Source organism: Gopherus evgoodei, chromosome 11, assembly GCF_007399415.2.
Source record: "Gopherus evgoodei ecotype Sinaloan lineage chromosome 11, rGopEvg1_v1.p, whole genome shotgun sequence".
In the NCBI taxonomy this organism is placed as follows: Eukaryota; Metazoa; Chordata; order Testudines; family Testudinidae; genus Gopherus; species Gopherus evgoodei.
The window spans coordinates 69,510,428-69,529,990 of record NC_044332.1 but is presented as its reverse complement, the minus strand read 5'-3'; the positions used below and the strand labels follow the sequence as shown (position 1 = coordinate 69,529,990).

Genomic DNA, 19,563 nt, shown 5'->3' with positions numbered 1-19,563 from the left:
TAGAATTTGTAAATCTCTATTTATTCATGCCATATATAAGGAAATAAAAATTGTTTCCTCTAAGCTTATAGAAACTTTTTAATTTTAACAACAACTGAAATGTACTAACATCAAGAAATGGAACTGTGCACCAACACTGGGTGTTCTAGTATTAAATGGTGTTACAGTAAGTGACAGCCTTAGAATGTTAACCCTATTTCTTTAGTTCGAAAGGCCGCTTTTCTAACCTTTGCTCTTACAAACTGAAGCACAGTGTCAGAGAGACTCAAACACTAGCTAATAGCATTTTCAAGTGATACAATAGCAAACAATGTGGTCATACTGGTGTCTTGCTTGTAGTTCTAGTCCAATGCTGTTGGAGCACTGCAGCTGTGTGCTGAGCACCCACCACAAACCCCATCAGCTCCCCTCATCCCCCGCACCCAGCGCCTCCCACCCACTGGTGGTCACCGCCAATCAGTGCTTTCCCCTCCCTCCCCACATCTCCTGCAATTATCTGTTTGGCGGTGTGCAGAAGGCTGCAGGCGGAAGGGGAGAGGAGCAGATCAGGGCAGGATGACGTGGGGGCAGGAGCTTGGGAGAAGGGGTGGGTTGGGTCAGGTCAGGAAGAGGCAGAGCAGAAGCAGGGTCTTGGACCTGGGACAGAGTCAGGAGTTGAGAACACCCCAACACATTAGAAAGTTAGCACCTGTGTATTGTTGCATAGACAGGGGTTTGCTAGATCTCTCTGGAATCTCATTAAAATGTCTTATTAGTCGCTACTTATACTATTCAAGTCTTAAAACATAGTACAATTACACAATAAAACAAGGTTCACAATACTGCAGCCTGAGCTCTCACTTCACTTCATTCTTATATCTCACTGACTGACTGGCAATGCTCCACCCCTTATATACCTGTGAGGGCACGGCTGACAATAACATTCTAGGAGATTAAAGGAAAACTTAGTTCTCAGAAAGTCTGGAAGGTTCCACAAGATTTTACAAAGGTCCAGAACAATCCAGGAGGTTAGTGAAAAATGAATCCACGTACAGAATACTTGAAACATTTTACTTCAAACAATCTCTTTTCCCTTGTCACCAACAACAAAGATAGCACCCCAAGCACATTACCCCACAAGCCTGGCAACCCAGGTGGTTGCCTGGGTCACCTGCCTCTAAATCCTGCCCTAGGGACTGCAGCATTGGTTGGATAGAGAGAGGTCCTAAAAAACATTACCAATATAGGTTGGATTTAACATTCATCTGGCAACTGCCTTGGATTAAAATAAACCACCAAACCCCATCTGGGCAATGCTTTGTCCAAGGGAAAAAATCCTTCCTGACCCCCAGTGCAATCAGTTCGTGCTCTGTAGCACATTTGGCTCTACCTCCCATGCAGAGCTATGGTACAAGTATTATTGAGGATCATAAAAATTAATGATTGTTGATATTACCTTTTAAAAAAATATAGTACAGCCAAAGCATTGTTCAGTTAACTGTCCACAGTAGTGAAATGCAGAGTTTAATATTACCCTGAATACAGCGGTGTTTCTTTTTTCTTGGTTGTAAACTGACAGTTCTTCAATTTCATTGAGAAATTAATTGCTTCATTTCATATTATATGACACCTGAAATTTCTTTCAGTAAAGAAGGAGAAATATTCATCAGAAATTTTTGGTGTACTCCATGTTATTCAAATTGAGCAAAATTATGAGTGGGCAGTAAGCTTTGTAAATCATAGAGTCATCAACTGAGTGTGTCTGTTGTGGGTTACCCTGGTTTAAAAAAAACCAAAACCTGCAGTTCTCTACCCTAATGGTCCAAAACCCTGAAGCTTAAAATAGGGAGTGAAAGATCAAGAGAATGTGGTTTAGTGGTTATAGACTAGTCAAGATTCATGGGTTCTATTCTTGGCTTTGCCGTTAAGTTGGCGTATGAGCTTTGTCAAGTAACTTAACCTCTCTGTGCCTTAGAATATGTCTTCACTGTTGAGTTAACTAAGGTTATCAGGACCTGGGGTTTACCTAGTTGGGGCATGAGTAGTCCCCACTCAAGAAAGCCCTGCTCAAGTTACTGTGTCTCACTGGTGCTGCGCTCCCGCATCTGTGTTACTAGGACTTCTGGGGGCCATATCCCCTGGTTCTTTGTGATGCATTAAGTTGAGCTGCTCTGTGGTTCTTTCCCAGTGAATTCTGGGAGAACTTGTCTGTCCTTCAAGCTCTCAGTGGGAACTGTAAGAAGGCATTAGTGAACGATGGGCCCTTGAGTGATTTTGCCTATGTCCTCACTGCAAAGAGGTTGGGTTACCAGCCCAAGTGAAAGCAGCACCTGAGATTTAGCCTATACCCCAGGACAGGCCAGCTACGCAGGGTTGAAAACACCATTAAACTCAGGTGAAGACATACTTACTCTTCCAATTTCAGCTGGGTGGAGAAAGGCAATTCCATTTCTTAGGGAATTTGGATATTTCAAAATTGCTTTTGTTTCAATTATTCATAATAAAAAAAAATTGAAATTCTCCTAAAAAAAAACTGGGGCAGTCTGCCTGGTAAACTGCCCTGGAGCTGTAAAGCCCAGGAAAGTCCTGTGTTTTCTAGCAGTCCCTCACATGGGCTGCCCAGGAGCAAGTCAGGTGAGTTGGCAGGAATTCAGGCCTGGGTTCCAAGGGGTTCTCTCTAAAATGGTTCAATTTTGACAAATTGCCAAATTTTGAAGAAAAATGTTTAATCGAAATTTTTCTGAGCAGCTCCAATAGTGATACACACTTGGTGATCTCCTGGGAGTGTAGCATGAGTTAATTCATTATATTTCTCTAGAGCTGAATTCTGTTGATGGAAGACGCTAGACTAGGGATATATTACACTATTACTATACTGTTACACTACAGTGTTCTGAACCATTACAATGGAATATCTCAGTTCATTTTTTTCCCCAATATAAAGGAATGTTCTCAACTAGGAATAGGGCAAAAGATAATTTACTTTTGGGTGTTGTGTCAACATCGCTAGCCTACTAAAATGTTTAGCTCTCAGTTTTGTAATGAAAATAGCCTGCACAGCTGCATAAAGTGAAATGTAGGGTCATTTGCTTCAGGTCATGTAGTGGAAGGGGTTTCTATGTTCTGAAAGCAACTGGTATGGGTTCCTGTTTGGACCCTGAATTTACCCATTTTAGTCAGCAACACCTAGATACCACTGATTGGCAGTTTATAGATTCTTATATCAATTTTAAGCCCAGAAGGGACTTCTATGGTAACCTTCTCAAATCTCCTGTGTAACAGAGGCCACAGCAATCCACCTAGTAATTTCTACAGTGAAGAAAATTATTTGTCACTGCTACGCAAGTGAACACTATCAAACCCAACAACACTTAGCTGAACTACAGCATATCTTTTAGAAAAAACTGCATCTTGATTTAACAATGTGAAAGTGGTAATGGATTTCCTACTTCCTTTGGTAAAATGATTAACAGAATAAATATGCTTATACATAAAATCAGATCCTTGCAACATTTTGGCTTAGGCCATTTTAAAAATATGCCAACAGAGTGAGTTAGTGAGTTAGTGTGTGTTATATAGCCCAGAGAAAAGTTCTAGAGAAAAGTACTATTCATATACCACCTAATGCATGCATTTCCCATGCGGAAAACTGAGATGAATATTCAGATACATGTGAATTTTCCACAGTTTTCACAAAAATTCAGAGGGAAAATACCCAAAAAAAACAACCCAACTTTCTTTTGAGGACAACATCTGTTCCTTTCTAACTTCATGTTTCCTAGACTTATGAGCTACTTTCTTTTTTCAACTTTTGGACTTGTATTTTTAACTTTCATTTTGTGTAACTTACTTAACATACTGTCATACTTGAAAACATGTGGAAAAGAAAAACAATGGGTTTGATTCTTGAGATCTCTCATATATACCCATTAAGAGAATTTAAGATAATCACAATATGAAACTGATATCTGTCTTGGAGTCTCAAAATGTTAGTTCTTTTCTGATAAGATAAATTCCATTGCAGAAGAACTCTCAAAAAAAAATTAAAAATGGCTAGACAGGAGATTTTCTTTAAATGTATGTCTAGTTTAATATTTATATTGTGTGATGAAGCACAGTATCAGTAATGATTCATCATAACAGCTATAGCCTATTTTTCCGAGGGTAGAAAATCTGAAGCATGTTCAGCAGTTTGACTGTCCAGTAGGAAATACTGTCCTTCTGAGCCCTTGGAATGTCAGAGTAACAGAAAGAGCAACATTGCACTAACCAACTAAAGATGTACACATATGGTATGAAGTATGCAGATTGCTATCTCAAAGACTATGGCTATTAAGCAGCAGTGTGCAGTGCTCCAACAGCATTGGACTAGAACCACAAGCAAGACACCAATATGACCTGATTGGTTTATAAACCATAATAAAATTGAATCAAATGTAAAGGTCACTGACCACATTAGGTTATAAACAATTGATCAGGTAGACAGGAATGTGTTGACTTAAAGCAATGATTTAATTAACTAAAAATTAAATGGAGCCCAGTTTCTTTGCACAAGTTAATAAAAAGAGAACATGTGGTCTATGTATAATAGTCCAGGAGTGTGAAATAATAAATCAAAAAAAGTATGCAACTTCATATCTCAACCTCTGGTGTCCCACTGCTTCCTGCAGCTCCCATTGGCCAGAAACGGCAAACCAATGGCCTCTGGGAGCCGCGGGGGACCATGCCTACAGACAGTCAACATCAGCAAAATGTCTCGCCGCCTGCAATCAGATTACCCTGATGGGTCACAGGTTGCCCACCACTGTCCCTCATTAAGGATGCAAGTCCTTATTGTTATTGATTGGAATGTTTTATTCAAGATATAAGAAAAGGAATCTTTTAGATTTGACTCTGTTGGCATTTAATCCTGAAATGCAGTGGTGCATTGTGGGTAGTTATGAGGTCCTTTTGGCCTAAAATACAGATATATCAGCTTTTTTATTAAAATAAAAAAAATGAGGACCGCAACCTGCAAATAAAAACAGTCACTGATCTCCAATGTATGCATCACTCCAGTCAAACAGAATTATCTGTAATCATCAAGGCTTGTAGGGGAAAATAAACACAAATTGTCAATTGCCAAATGAAGACTTAAAATACAAAAGGAAGTAAAATTTGCCAAATATTGGGCTCCAACCATGATTTCAGTGTATTGTTAGTTTTTATTACAGTTCTGCATAAAAGACCCAGTCAGGACTGGGACCCCATTGTCAGGGCTGGCTCCAAGTTTTTGCCGCCCCAAGCAAAAAAATTTTCCTGTGCCCCGTTGGTCCCACTCCAACTCTGCCCCATTCCAACCCCTTCCCCAAATCTCCGACCTACCTCCTCCCCCAGGCGCGCCACATTTCCCCTTCTATTCCTCCCTCCCTCCAGAGGCGGATCAGCGGCATGCTTGCGGGAGGAGGTGGAGGTGCGCTGGGGGGGGAGCGGTTCCTCTGCCCCCCCACAGGGTTACTTCCTGAAGCACTCCCCAGGCCCCCCCACTGCCGCAGCTCACCTCTTGCTCCCCTGAGTGCACCACCGCTGCTCTGCTTTTTCCCCCTCCCTCCCAGGCTTGCCGCAAAACAGCTGATTTGCACGACAAGCCTACGACGGAGGGGGGAGAAGCGGAGCGGAAATGCACTCAGGGGAGCAGGCGGCAGTGGAGCAGAAGTGAGCTGGGGGGGGAAAGAGGTTCCTATGCCCCCCCCAAGGGTTTTTGCGCCCCAAGCAAAAAAAAAATAAAAATAAAAAGGGAGAGACTGAGTGCTGCCCCTTGGAAAGTGCCGACCCAAGCACATGCTTGGAGAGTTGGTGCCCAGAGCTGGCCCTGCCCATCGTGCTTGATGCTGTTCAAACTCAGAGTAAAGAAACTCCTGGCTCCACAGAGTTTGTGTCTGAAACAAGATGCCAACACAATAGGAAGGAAAAGGAGCAGGAGTACAAAAGCAGCAATGAGAAGAAGAACAAGCCTTTGCATAGGTCAGCTCCTCACAGGTCAGGGGGATCAAATGGTTTTTTGTTAGTTTTGAATCAAGATGTACACTGGGGCTGACTGAAAAATGTCCATGTAAACTGTTTTTTGACAGAAAATACATTTTTGATTAAACAAAAATCCAAAAACTAATTTCTGGTTTTCAGTTTTGCAGCAAAAAGTCAACAATTTTCCAAAAACAACTTTTTTTGTTTTTGTCAAAAAGTTTTCTTCAGGAAATATTTTTTTCCAAATCAGCTCTCATTTAAACAACAAATAAGATTAATATTAGGCAGCCCCTACTGGCCCCCTACTTAAAGTTAAATTTTAATAGCAATGAATTATTTAAAACCTTCCAACTACTGTTTTTGTTAACAATAGGTTGATACCTCCTGCTTCTCCGCTATACTCTACTCCTTGCACTAGCAAACATGTACACTTCAAAGATTAGGATTCTAGTTAATTTCACTATACAGCTGTCAGCACGCAACCAAACAAGCAGGGTAGAATAGGGGAGAGAAAAGGGTGACAGCTCCAGAAGTGAGAAAAGAAAAGGAGATAACTGGGATATGAGAGAGAGAGAAGGAGATTATCGTGACGGAGTAAGAAGATAATACAGATTCAAGTAGAGACAATATAGAAAGTCCAAAGGAAAATGGTTTTTTTTGTACAAATCTCGTAGGCTTTTCTCCCCTCTTTTATCTCTCCAGATCTCTGTCCTTTTGGGATAAACAAATTATATATTAATTAGGCTTTATTTTGAAAATATTGCCTTGCTTTCAGACTAATACTAGTTATGACAAGTGGCATCGTTACACGTAGGTTTTCAAGTTCTTTGCCTTAGAGAACATGAGCAGCTTTTGACTCTTGGGAAGACTTGCTGTGTTAGTTTTGAGTTAAAAGTAAGGTTTTGTGCAGAAGCAGTTTTGGGAGAGAAGGAATTGTGCCAGCAATGGGAGAGTATGTTTTCTGCCTTGGGCTGTAATCAGAGACAATTATGGGGGCAGAGATGATGATTCATGCTGGGCTAAGACGCCTGGAAGATGGGATTGCCCAAAGTTTACACTTAGGTCATAGTAAGATAGCAACAATGTTTTATCCTCCACTGACATGGGTTAGATCTCCGATACTAGCTATCTCTTGACAAGGGGTGACTTCATGTCAGAATGAGGGTCAACAAGATATTTAACCAGATTCTTACGTTTTTCAACCCAAACTTCAGGAGAGAGCAGTGAAATGAAAAGCCCCTCTACCGCCCCACTATGTATATCTTACCTTCCCCTCAAATCTGGCTGTGCCTCCCAGCAGCACCCGGATATTCCTAGGAGGAAGAATGAATGCTGGTGCTTCTGTTGGGACAGAGAGGCTGAGAGATGAGTGCTCCAGCGTCATAGAGGTTTTGGAAATACTAGTCGATGATACCAGTTTCACATCCCCCATGGTTAGAGCTTTGAAAAGAAAGAAAAACAAGAAGTAAAATGTTGACTTGTTACTATTATTTATATAACAGTAGCAACTAGGGGCCACTAAGATCAGGGCTTGGTTGTGTCATATGCAACATAGTAATAGACAATCTCTGCCCCCAAAGGGTCTTCAGCCTTAAGTGACAAGTATTATTCCCATCTTACAGATGGGAAACTGAGGCTCTAAAAGTTTAAGCGAGTTGCCTAAGATCACACAGTAAATCAGTGAGAGCCTTGAACTTCACGCAAATCTCCCAAGTCCCAGTCCACAAGCACACCCTTCTCAGCTGTGCTTTAACTGTAATAATGCACTTAAAGTTGTTTTTAACAATATGATTCCTTGGTTTTCCTGGCGCAGAATACACTGACAATCAATAGGCTGTAAAAGCAGAGTCAATGTTGAACAAATACACGTGACATAAAGAGAGTTCTATTTCCAATAGACATAAGTTACAGGTGTGACTACTGAAAATCTGATTTTTCATACCATGCTTTCAAGATCTTAAGAAATATCTGCAAATCTCCCTCCAAAGAAACACATTGCAGATACCCAAGGGATACTTATTTTGCAAACATTCCAAACCTCCAATTTCCAACTGGAAAAGTAAAGGCTTTCTACATGCATGAGGAAAAGCAAGGAGATCAATGCTAGGGAGGGTAACTACACCAGATTGCAATTGAAATGGCATTTTTAAGAGTCCCATTATGGATAATCATCCCATCAGAGACGGATCATTGTGGAACATCTATGTACATCACACTGCTGATGTATTACAGCACTACCTAGATGTTCCAACAAATATCAGGGCCCCATTATTTTGAACACTGTACGCCGCCACAGGAAAACACAGCCCCTGCCCCAAAACACTTATGAAATAGACAGACAAGATGGACAAAGGACAGGAAGGGGAAAATGACTAAGGTCACACTGCAGATCAGTGGCAGAGTCATGAACAGAACTCAGGTCTTGTAAGTCCCAGTTCAGTGCCCCATCCATTAATACATGCTATCTCCGTTTCTGATATCAGTTATAACAGATATAAATACATAACTAGGCAGTAAAGGTTTAACTTAAATAGGCAGGAACTGTGCAAATTTAGAGCTGCATTGTTCAGATGCAGAGGGCATGCCATCTCAAAACGTGCTACGGAAAAAAACAAACCACCCAGGGATTTCCCACAACCCTGGAGGAAGTGGGGAAGCGCCAACATTACAGCTTCATTTCTCCCATGTCAGGCATGCTATGGGGAGCAGTCTGCACCCTCTCAGGTTGAATGCTTCCCCAACACATTAGGGAGCCTTCCAAAGCTCCCCATGGGAAGGTGCAGCACAAGACCCTGTTCCGTTGCATGTCTAAGTGGCCAAGTGTTACAGGGACATCAGCATGAAAGCTGGTCAATTTAAAACAAAAGTGTCATTGCAGGCTCTGCGTCTACCCTTGCCAATTTTTGTGGTTTTAGAATTACGTTTTCCTCTTTTATTTAACACGGACGCTATACAAAATGCTGTTCAATGCACTAACTAAGCCTGGTGAGGAAAAAAAGAAGATATATTTCTCTCTAGACACTTTCAGCTACCCCACATTAAGAGTTACTCACAATGATGATAGGTAAAAAATAATCCAGACAGAAGAGAGATTTGGACGATGCCTGTCTCCACTTAATATGGTTTTCCTGTCCAGTGCAGACAGGAATTAACTGTACTATAAACAGTTTTGCGATAGCATGCTTCAAGATGGGGGTGGAAAAGAGGAAGAATCTAGAGTATAATTTGTCAAGACTATTTGCAACCCAGTATACACTCTTTAGGGAAAACATGTTGACACCCATTACCTTTAGCAAGAACAGAATTTAAACCTTGCTCTAATACAAATACAGATAGGGGGTCTGTAGCCATAGTCGTTTTTACCCTACTACCCAAACATATCCATAAAGCTCCTATCCTTGTCCACTCTCATCCCCAGATGAGACAGCTTCCCAGCATTGTGAAGCAAGGAGAGATTGACATTCATTGGGTCATGCTCTGAAACCTGGGGAGGTGGGGGTGAGAGTAAGGGAAGGCTTCTCAAACTGAGGGTTGGGACCCCTCAAGGGGTCCCAAGGTTATTATATGGGGGGGTCACAAGCTGTCAGCCTCCACCACAAACCCCTCTTTGCCACCCGCATTTATAATAGTGTTAAATACATAAAGTGTTTTTAATTTATAAGGGGGGGTCGCCCTCAGAGGCTTGCTATGTGAAAGGGGTCACTAGTACAAAAGTTTGAGAACTACTGGTGTAGGGGGAAAGGGATGATGCTAGGGACAATCAGGATTCCAAAACTTTACAACTATTTGCTGGAAAAAGCTTCTAGAAGTTTTTGTTAAGTAAATGTATCCTGCAAAAGCAAAAACCTAAAACAAGTTTGACAGGTTTGCTCCCTATAATGATTAATGGGGAAGCTGGGTCATTGACCAGTACCTATGTGTTGGTCAACCAACTGTCCCAGGAATTTACAAGAAATAATTTGGAGAAAATTATCTCTGCAACCTCAATTTTTAATTGTATTGAAATCATCAGTACAAAGTAAATCATTAAATTCATGCTATATTATTAGCATGCTGATATTAGATGACTGTTGATTAGACAGAGCAAGGAACAAACAAGCACTGTGGACTATTTTTAACCAAAGCAAACCAAAAAGAATAGGACCCCTCCGCTGCCCCCCATTCATGTTCACAAAAGTTAACTGGCCCTTGAAGTAGATTCTCCCAGAACTCAAGGGGACTTCACATTTGTTTGGGACCTCTGCTAAGAATGAATCAGAACAATCCCACCCATAGTATCCCTCCACTATCCACTGTACCACTCCCTAAAAATCCCCAACCTCCTTCTAAATAAAGGGATTAAGAATGGTATTTTCAAAAGCACTTAAGGGAGTTGGAACACAACTGTCACTGTCTTTCAATAGGTTTTGTGCTCCTAAATCGTTTCAGTGTTTCTGAAAATCCCATCCTAGAGAACTACATTTTATAGAGCACAGTTGTTATGCAAGGTGCTCTACAAAGGGAAAAGCCCCTGCCCTAGAGAACTAAACATCTAAAGTTGTCAAAAAAAAAACTAAGAGCAGGGCCAGTAAAACCATTTAGGCAAACTAGGCAGCCACCTAGGGCGCCTAGTGGATGGGGGCTCCTAAAAGCACGCTCAGGCGAGGAGGTGGAGTGGAGGTGAGCTGGAACAAGCAGGGAGGGCCGCCCACAGTAATGGGGGGGGCAGCACAGGGGAACCGCCCCCCACCTCAGATCACCTCCACTCTTACTCCTCCACTGAGCACTGAGCCCCTGCTTTAAGTCTCCTCCTCCCAGGCTTGTGGTGCCGATTGGAGAGGAGAATCAGAGCGGCGCCAGCATGCTCAGCAGAGGAGGCGGAGCCAAGGTGAGCTGGGGTGGGCTCCCTAGGCGAGGTTAGCTGCCACGGGAGGTGTTTGTCTCCTTGGGCGGGTTTAGCTGCTGCAGGGGGGCAGGGTTAGCTGGGGGGAGGAGTGGTGCAAGGTGAAAGTTTCACCTAGGGCGTGAAACTTCCTTGCATCAGCCCTGACTAAGAGATGTGTATGATTGATACCTGCACTGTTAATTCCAGAGAGTTTTTATACATAGGCAGAGATTGGGGAGGCATGCAGGAGCATTGCCCCCAAACTGTATTCCTGGCCCAGCGTGGGCAGTAGGAGGCTCATGCTGGTCATAGAGCACCCTTTCTACACTGGGGCTGCAGCCACCGTGGTCATTTTGCCGGGGAAGGGGACACGGTTTGCAGAGAAAAGGGGATGGAAGAAGGCAGCCGTGGGAGCTTTTATCGCGGTGCTCCAGAGCCTGCCAGAGTCAGAGTCATTCTCTCTCACACGCACACAGCAGTGATGTGCACTGGATCTGCCAGCCGCAGCCCAGTCCCCTCAGTGCATGGTGGGAGGAGAGGGCAGCTCAGACTCCACAGGCTCCCTCCTCCAGCTGGGTGCTCCTGCTCCCCCACATCTCCAAGTGCCACTTGGGGTGCAGCCAGGCAAATTCCTTGGTGGGGGGGGGGCTCCAAAGGTCCATGAAACTTCCCCAGGCATGTGACCATCGGGGAAGTACAATGACCACTATGGCCACATGAAGAAGACCCTCCCCCCAAAATCACTGCCTCTCAGATTAGGGAAAAGGAGGTATTAATAATGGGCAACCCTCACCCTAAGTGCAAGTGCCTCCCCACTAAGGGTGTATCACTGGTTTTCTTCTCTTGTGAATTCTGGGTAGAGTTTAATCTAAATTTATATACATGTAGCAAACCAAAGTGAGGTTGGTTTTTTTTCCCCAGTAGCAGTCTGATAACCTCTGTGAACATTATGTTTCTTCTTGCAGTAAGTATTGCATTACCTGGGCTCTAAAGTTTGGGAGGAACCAACATGCAATGAAAGAAAGACAAACGTATAGGCGGAGCATGCACGCAACCAGCTGAAGCATAGCTGGAGTTTGGGGAGAAAAAGAAAAAAGAATCATATCAAAGTGACATTCCAGCAAGAGTTGCAGGTAAAAGGCAGTGATCGAACATTGAATTTTCTGTTACATGCTTCCTGTCTCAAGTAGCACACCACACCACACAGCATGATGTTTTTATACAATACACAACCAACAATCCTGGATCACAAAAGGATCAAACCACTTTTAAGTCAGAGTTGAACATCGTAGTTCAACTTACTCCTGGTCATTCATGGTATATGTGTGTGAGAAGCACCTCAGATTTTATTCTGTGTCCCATTATTATTTATATTTGTACTACAGTAGCATTTAGAGGCTCACTGAGATTGGAGCCCTAGTCTGTGGGGCACTGTACAAAGCCTCACCAAATCAAAGTCCTTGCTCAAAAGGACAATCTAAACAAACAAGATAGATAAAGTACATATTATTACACCCACCTCAGAGATGTGGAATTGAGGGTGGTTGACTGACACATCCAAGGTCACCCAGGAAGCTTGGGGTAGCTGGGAATTGAGCCCAGTTTTACCGCATCCCAGTCCACAGGCTTGTTGCTGATCCTATCTTTTGCCTCATGGGAAAGGCCCGCTAGGTATGCGCAAAGAACAATCTTTTCACTGAGGCAAGGTGGGTGAGGTAATATCTTTTACTGGATCAGCTTCTGTTGGTGACAGACAAGCTTTTGAGCTACACAGAGCTTGTCTTCTTCAGGTCTGTGGAAGATACTTTCCCAGACCTAAAGAAGAGCTCTGTATAAACTCACAAGCTTGTCTCAAAACCGTTGAACTATCCTGTTTTGACATTTTCCAAATGAAAAGGTTTTTTGGGTTCAAAATGATGCGTCTCTAAATGAAAGTTATAGTAAAAGAAAAGAAAAAAAGGGTCAAAATCTAAACAGATTTTTGAAAAGATCAAAATTATGCATTTCAATTGATCCAATCTGAAATTATTTTTTTTCCAGATTTTTGGTTTACTTTTTTTTTGAGGGGAGGGAGAAGAGGTGGGGAGGGAAAAGAGGTAGGAGCGGGGCTGATTTGGGATAGGAAAATTGTTTCCCACCCAGTTCTAAGGCACAGTACCGTTGAAAGTCCTATCCTTATTATTATATATAATAATATCTTATTAAAACAAACATTCATTTAAATACTTCAATAATAGCCTAAATATTTGGGAGCCTTCACAAACCCACAATATACTTGGGCCATTAGGCATCTGGCCCAGCTGCTCACACTGTTTCTACAGCACTGGAAATTACTGTTGTCAGAATATAAACCGAATGCATAGAGGCCTGTCTATTTCTATATTAAGACAATGATTCTATAGCTCTAAAACTAGGGAGCTGTGACTCATAGTTACATGAAAATGCTCAGTTCTGTTTAGTGGTATCTGTTTTAATTTAGTTATTTACATGTTTACCAAAAACAAAGGGTGATTAAATAACATAAGCCATATTTGTGATCTCAAATAAACTGTAATTTAAGTACCACTGATAATAGGTAAATTCAAAAGTCAGAGCTATACTTACTAAGACCTCTACTCCCCCAAATACAGAAGTTAAACTCTGCCTATGTTTGTATAGGTCTATTCAGAACTATTTGTTGGAGTGCAAGCTAAATTAAAAGGATTATAGAGTGAAATATGAAAGCAAGGGTCAGTGGCTAATGCTGGAAGAATGGACTGAAGAAATGAGTCTTGAGAGAGATAGTGTGATTGCATGTGCTGCCTCCTTCCTATCTAGGATAAACATTGAAAAGGCCGTAAGTCCTCATGCTTACAAGCTACAATGCTTCAGAACTCAGCAGTTGTGGTTCGGAAGAAATGTCCCTCAAGCTACCAGTTAGATTCATTGCCTGCATATGTTAGATGAAGGGAGTTAAACCAAAATTTCCCTTGATTTTGGCAATTATAAAAGATACCAGACAGCACAGATGATTGATACGTTCTGGTTTGGCTGTTCTTATGTTTGTATATACATATGTGAAAATATTATAAAAGAAAACCATGCGACTTCTCACGCTGCAATATCTCAGACTTACATATAAAGAATAAAGATATTTCTGCTTTAATGATGGTATAAGATTAACTACACTGCAACTTCAGCCCTCATTTATACCAGAATAAATCCTGGAGTAAATCCTGTGATTGCAATGCACTTACTCAGAATATGCACTAATTCAAATAAGAGCAAAATATGGATCTATACGTTCAATATAAGCAATTCTTTAACACACATAATTAAGTATCCACTTTATGAATGAAACAACTACTGCACCAATTTTACAAGGGGAAACCTGCCTGTGTCCAGTTCCTAGCAATGTAACTAGTTCCAAATCCATGAAGGAACATTCCAAAAGCAACGCAGAGATGTAGAGCTTCTTAACAAGGATGGAGGAACCCTTAATAGATCAAGTAGGAAATGTGAAGGTGTTCGATCTGGCTATATATCTTGCAGGTTTTGACCATTATTATTCCACACTAATAAGATTAGCCACAACTGGTATCTAATAAGTGGGAGTTTAGCTTTTACATGAAACTGGATGATTTTCCAAGTTGCGAGTAAGCAACTAAACTTGAGGCTGCAATGAAAAAACTCAAAGGCTTGTCCAAGAAAACAGATTATACTTAAGGGCCAGATTCTACCACCCTTACTCAGAGAGAAGGTCCTTAATCCCTGAGTAGTCAATGGGACTATTATTGGACTAAGGTTGTGCTCATCCTGCATAAATTAGCGGGATAGGGCATTCAGTCACAACACACTGAAGAGCAAGTTTTAATCCTGCTATCTTTTGGTGAAGTGGTTTTCTTGCAGAAAACTGGTTCTTTGACACTAACTTTTCTTTCCTGAGAAGGATACAAAAACAGACAAGATACTAAGTTTTCAGTAGAGAACCTGTGGACTTTTTGGAAGGGTCCATTGTTTGGACAAAGATTAAGATCTATTATTAAAATGAATGTCTTCTACATCAAAGGAGTTGGGGGCAGAAAAAAAACTAATAGGCCAAATACATCCCTAGTGCAACTCTACTGAAGAAAGTGGAGTTACACCTGCATGAATTTGGCCCATGAAGTCTAGTCCATTCACTCATCACACCAGTATTCATAATGTTGTATTCTCCACTGCTCTGTCCTGTCTAAAATGCGAGTTCTGCTGAGCAGGTTTGCAAAAGCAGACTTTTTGTTGTAACCTAAGGGCCCAATCTTGCAAGGTGCCAAGTTCTGTGTCAGGCCCGAAGTGCAAGACAAGATGGTCTACAGAAAAAAAGGAAAGAAAGCAGTCATCACTAGCATAATTTTAAAGTCATATACCTTGTCTGAATAGCGAAAGAATTTTTTTTTTAAATTTGCTTCACATTAATGAAATACATACAGGTCTAAATTCTACTCTGTCCCACATTTGGAATTCCAGAGCAACACCCAGGATTACAATGGAATTTCACCAGATTTACTCAATTGTAAATGAATGGAGAATCTGGTTAACAGAATTGTTGGAATTGCTGCATTCTACAATTTTTCTACAAAAGTATAAAGAAAATACTTGACAATTGTAAGGAAACACACTACAATCTTGTGCCATCCATAACTAGACTGCTTTGTGGGAATCAGCATACAATATTCAGTTAGGTGCTACTTCTGTATTTGTTATTCCTCATTTGTTATTCCTCATTTCATTTTCTTGATTGGACCAAATTCTCTGTTTTATGTTGTTCATCTACTTTTTCCTTCCCATCATCCTCTTTCCTAGTCTTCTTTTTTGAATCTCTCTTTTCTCCAGATGATCTTCTCAACATACACCCACATCTCTCACTGATTTCCAACTCCCTGGAGCACTTCTGAAAGATCCAGCCTAAAATCCACCTTTACCCAACAGTTAAACACAAGTAATTAGCAAAGTTGATCAACCAATTAGGCCACTAATCAGCTGGAAAGCGTATTGAGCATCAACATAGGCCAATAACACACGAGGCTATTTTTATAGCATGTGTGTTAGTTGTTAAACTGACCGTATGAGCAAAGCCCCAGTCCTGAAGATATTAGTCTATTTGCCAACACAGCTATATACAAGTGCAAAATCTGACCCTAAATATCAACCTCACAATGGGCAGAAAGTTTGCGTAATCAAAAATTATATCAGAAAAACAATGTTTAAAAAAATGGATCCATTTCTTCTCTAACATACACCAGTATATATCCAAAAAGTAGAGCTGGGTGAATAACTGATGTTTTTGGTTCATTGGTAGTTCTGAAAAAGTAGGGGGGAAAAATGGTTCAGGTCAAACTGAAAATGAATTTTGGGGGGAATTCTCTGTTAACAGAAAGTTGAAAAAAAATCATTTTGGGGACACGAAACTCAGGTGGTGGTTGCCCCCTTACACCCTGAGATGTGGGAGACCCGGTTTCAAATCCCTCCTCTGGAGCAAATATTTCAACTTGGGTCTCCCCCCTCCCATACAAATGCCCTAATCACCAGGCTATATAATATTCTGGGTTGAGTCTTGCTCTCTCTCTCTTCTTGAAACGGTTCCACTTTGTGTAAATAAATATTCATTGGAGCAGGACTTGAACTTGAGTCTCCTACATTCCAGGTGAGTGGCCTAATCACCAGCAAGAGCCCCCCAGCCCTCTGTCCCCACAGACCCTCCAACGATTACTCATGTATTTTATAGTATTCAAATATTTTGAGTGGCCCATGGGACTACTTTATGTGAACAAAATACTTCAGAAGCAATTGTTTCCACATGGACATAACATACTGCAGTGTGCAAAACATAAGGTGAAATGAATGAAAACCACTCTGTATATAGATGATGATCCTCAGATGAAAGGCTCTGAAGGGAACTGATCAAAATCCATAAGGGTATCTTACCACTGATTTCAATGACCTTTAGATCAGACCCTAGGAGGGTTTTTAAGATATTAAAAAAACAGAACAAAAAAGCACAACAATCATTCCTACCCTCTCGGTTGCAGATTTAGTGTATCTTGGTGCAGTGCCAAATACAATCAACAGGTTAATGCTTTGGTTTTAGTGTGAACCACTGAATACAGTAAAAGCTATTTTTCTGTTTTAGCACACATCTGGTTTAATAATAAAAAGTGAATTGAAGTTTTTCTAAATGCAGCGTTTAAAGGGGCTAAGATTGTGTTTCCCAAAGACTAAGAACTTGTAAATGAGTACAAGCAATTTTTTAGCAACATAAGCCACTAATCACTCACATTTAGTGGTTTGACTTCAGCGAACTCTGCATTTTAAAGCCTTTTCTAATGGCCAATTATGAAATCTTTTTGCCTAGCAAATACTTAAATGATATAGTTCCCCAAAAAATAATTTCACACTGAAAGTGTTCTTGGATTGCTCAGAAAATAGCATTTCCATGAAGCTTTTACACAAACGCAATCAGAGACCAAATCAACTTGCCCAGTATTAGAATTTGGCAGGCAGAATAAGTCTGAACAAATGCAGTCAAGATCCTTGAATGCTAGGATATGATTTTATTTATCCTTTTATTTAAGCAACTTTATAGAATAGCAGATTATCCCCAAAATCTCTTTCTTAAAAGTATGGCAAGCTTGCTACTAAATAGGATTCCAGGAATTCTAGATTGATTGTGACCATTTCATTTCACCTGGCTTTCACAGCTAGATTACAGTCTTAAAAAGAAAATATGCTGAAACAAAAAGTGCAGTATGTATTAGAGAATACAACATAAATCAGCATAGAAACTTTGGTGTGTAGTGTAATGATTCAGCTAGACAGCAATTCTATTCCAGATTTTTTATTCTTAATCTTTTCTAAAAAAGCACACAAATCCTTACAAATTCTCACAGTGTGCACTGTAATCTCTTTAAATACCAAAGCGGACGAATGTGTTTCAAGCATTTTCTTCTGGGAACAAATCTCTGTCACTCAATATTCTGTTTAGAAAAATAAACCAAAGCAAATGCTAAGAAATCCACCTAGTAGTCTCTCTCTTCTATATATTGTATATAAGTAAATACTTACCAACAGCTTCCTACATAGCCATTTAATTACACTAATTTCCTTTTCCCAAATCCGTTCTTTGAGTCAGGAGTGAAATGAGAGAGGGAGGGTGTGCATATGAGAGAGAGAGAGAGAGAGAGAGAGAGCGGAGAAATCAGAGTCTGCAAATTGACTTCATTCACTGATGTTGCAACTCCAGACTTAGGCACCACATTTTACTGAGTCCAGCCATTCTGTTATTTTAACCTGGGTGCCCTCAGAAACCTTTGAACCACTACCACTGCTGAAATCTGCATAGAATTTTTATCGAGTCCCTTAAGGAGTGGAGTGAGAGGATTAGTCCAGTGGTTAGAACATTTGCCTGTGACCTACTTCAATTCCCTGCTTTAGGAACGATACCTGTGTCTCACCTTAGGTAAGCTTCTTTCTATGCCTCAGTTCCCCAACTGTAAAATGGGGAGGATACTTCCCTACCACACAGGGCTGTAACAAGGATAACTACATTAAAGACTGTAAGGCGCTCAGATGCTATGCGGGGGGGGGGGGGGGGGAGAAGGGACATGTAAGTACCATACACTGAGTGAAAGGGACACAGATGGCCATAAATTCACAATAAGCTACTTCTTGTTTAAAAAAAATAAAATAAAAAACAAAACCACGTTAAAAAAAACCTGAAGGTATTTTGTAAAAAGTGTGTCTATCTTTCAAAATACATCCTCTAAATTCATTCTCTACCTTCACTGAATTAAGTGGAGTGTCACTAGAGTTAAATTTGGCCCATTATGTTTAATAATTCAGTATTTTAGAGTGCCTTTCCATTTGCAAGGGCTGGCTATGCAGGCTGTATGGATCCCTTACCCAACAAAACCAATTTTAGCACACCTTTTTCTTTCAGATCCTAGCTTTATCCTGAAGGCTAAGATGCACCGACAACTTTTCCTTTGCACACACAATTCTGCAAGCGTACACACAACATTGCAGAAGCAAGTACTTACACCCATATGGCTTCTGATGGTATAGTCCTACGCAACCTCCAATGGCATAAAGGCAGGCATAAGTGACTCCTTTACTCAGACTACTAGTAGCAACACCAGGGGAAGTTGAATCCATACAGTCACTACCTTCTCCTCATGAGAAGGTGGGTAGAGGAGGTAGTAACAGGACGGAACCTTGGTTCATGCCTCCAATACCCTGGGGGAGTTCCTGTGCCAGAACACTGGGAGATACATGCTGTTTTGGGTAGGGGTCCAGTACTATTTCCTTCCACCCTGGAGCAACGGGGAGCCTGGGAGGCAGATTGGAAGTCTGAGTTAGACTTACTTTTTACAGCAGCACAATTACACATGGCTGCCTACAAAGAGCAGATTGTAAAGTGGCAATTTTGCCCACGACGAGCTGTTTGCACACAAAAAATACCCATCTGTGCAGGTAAGTGTAAATACTTTACAGGTATAATTTAGGAACCCAAATTAGGCAAAGTCAGGAAGAAAAAGCCCAATCCAACAATCCAGACTCTGGAGGATCAGATTTCCAAGATGTCTTCAACCTGACCTCCAAGGGTCCGATCTTTTTCCCAGTGAAGTTCTATAGCACTGTCATTCATTCCAGGCGGGAACAAAATGAGATGCCAAATTTGAACGCCCAAGCCTTTGATTCAA

The 19,563-nt window shown here is 41.1% G+C and overlaps 1 protein-coding gene across 2 annotated transcripts in view; it reads right to left on the bottom strand.

Annotated features, from left to right (window-relative positions):
- MYLK (myosin light chain kinase) overlaps nt 1-19,563 on the bottom strand; it is a 331,910-nt gene that overhangs the window by 217,487 nt on the left and 94,860 nt on the right. Inside the window, exons 1-2 of one of the 2 annotated variants that reach the window (XM_030579827.1) lie at nt 11,336-11,339; nt 7,250-7,422 (exon numbers count right to left, since the gene is read on the bottom strand). In XM_030579827.1, the coding sequence (XP_030435687.1) occupies nt 7,250-7,414 (165 nt within the window). In that variant the 5' untranslated portion in view covers nt 7,415-7,422; nt 11,336-11,339. Of the gene's footprint in view, nt 1-7,249; nt 7,423-11,335; nt 11,340-19,563 lie in introns of those variants that run through there. The other variant, XM_030579826.1, reaches the window with a different exon arrangement.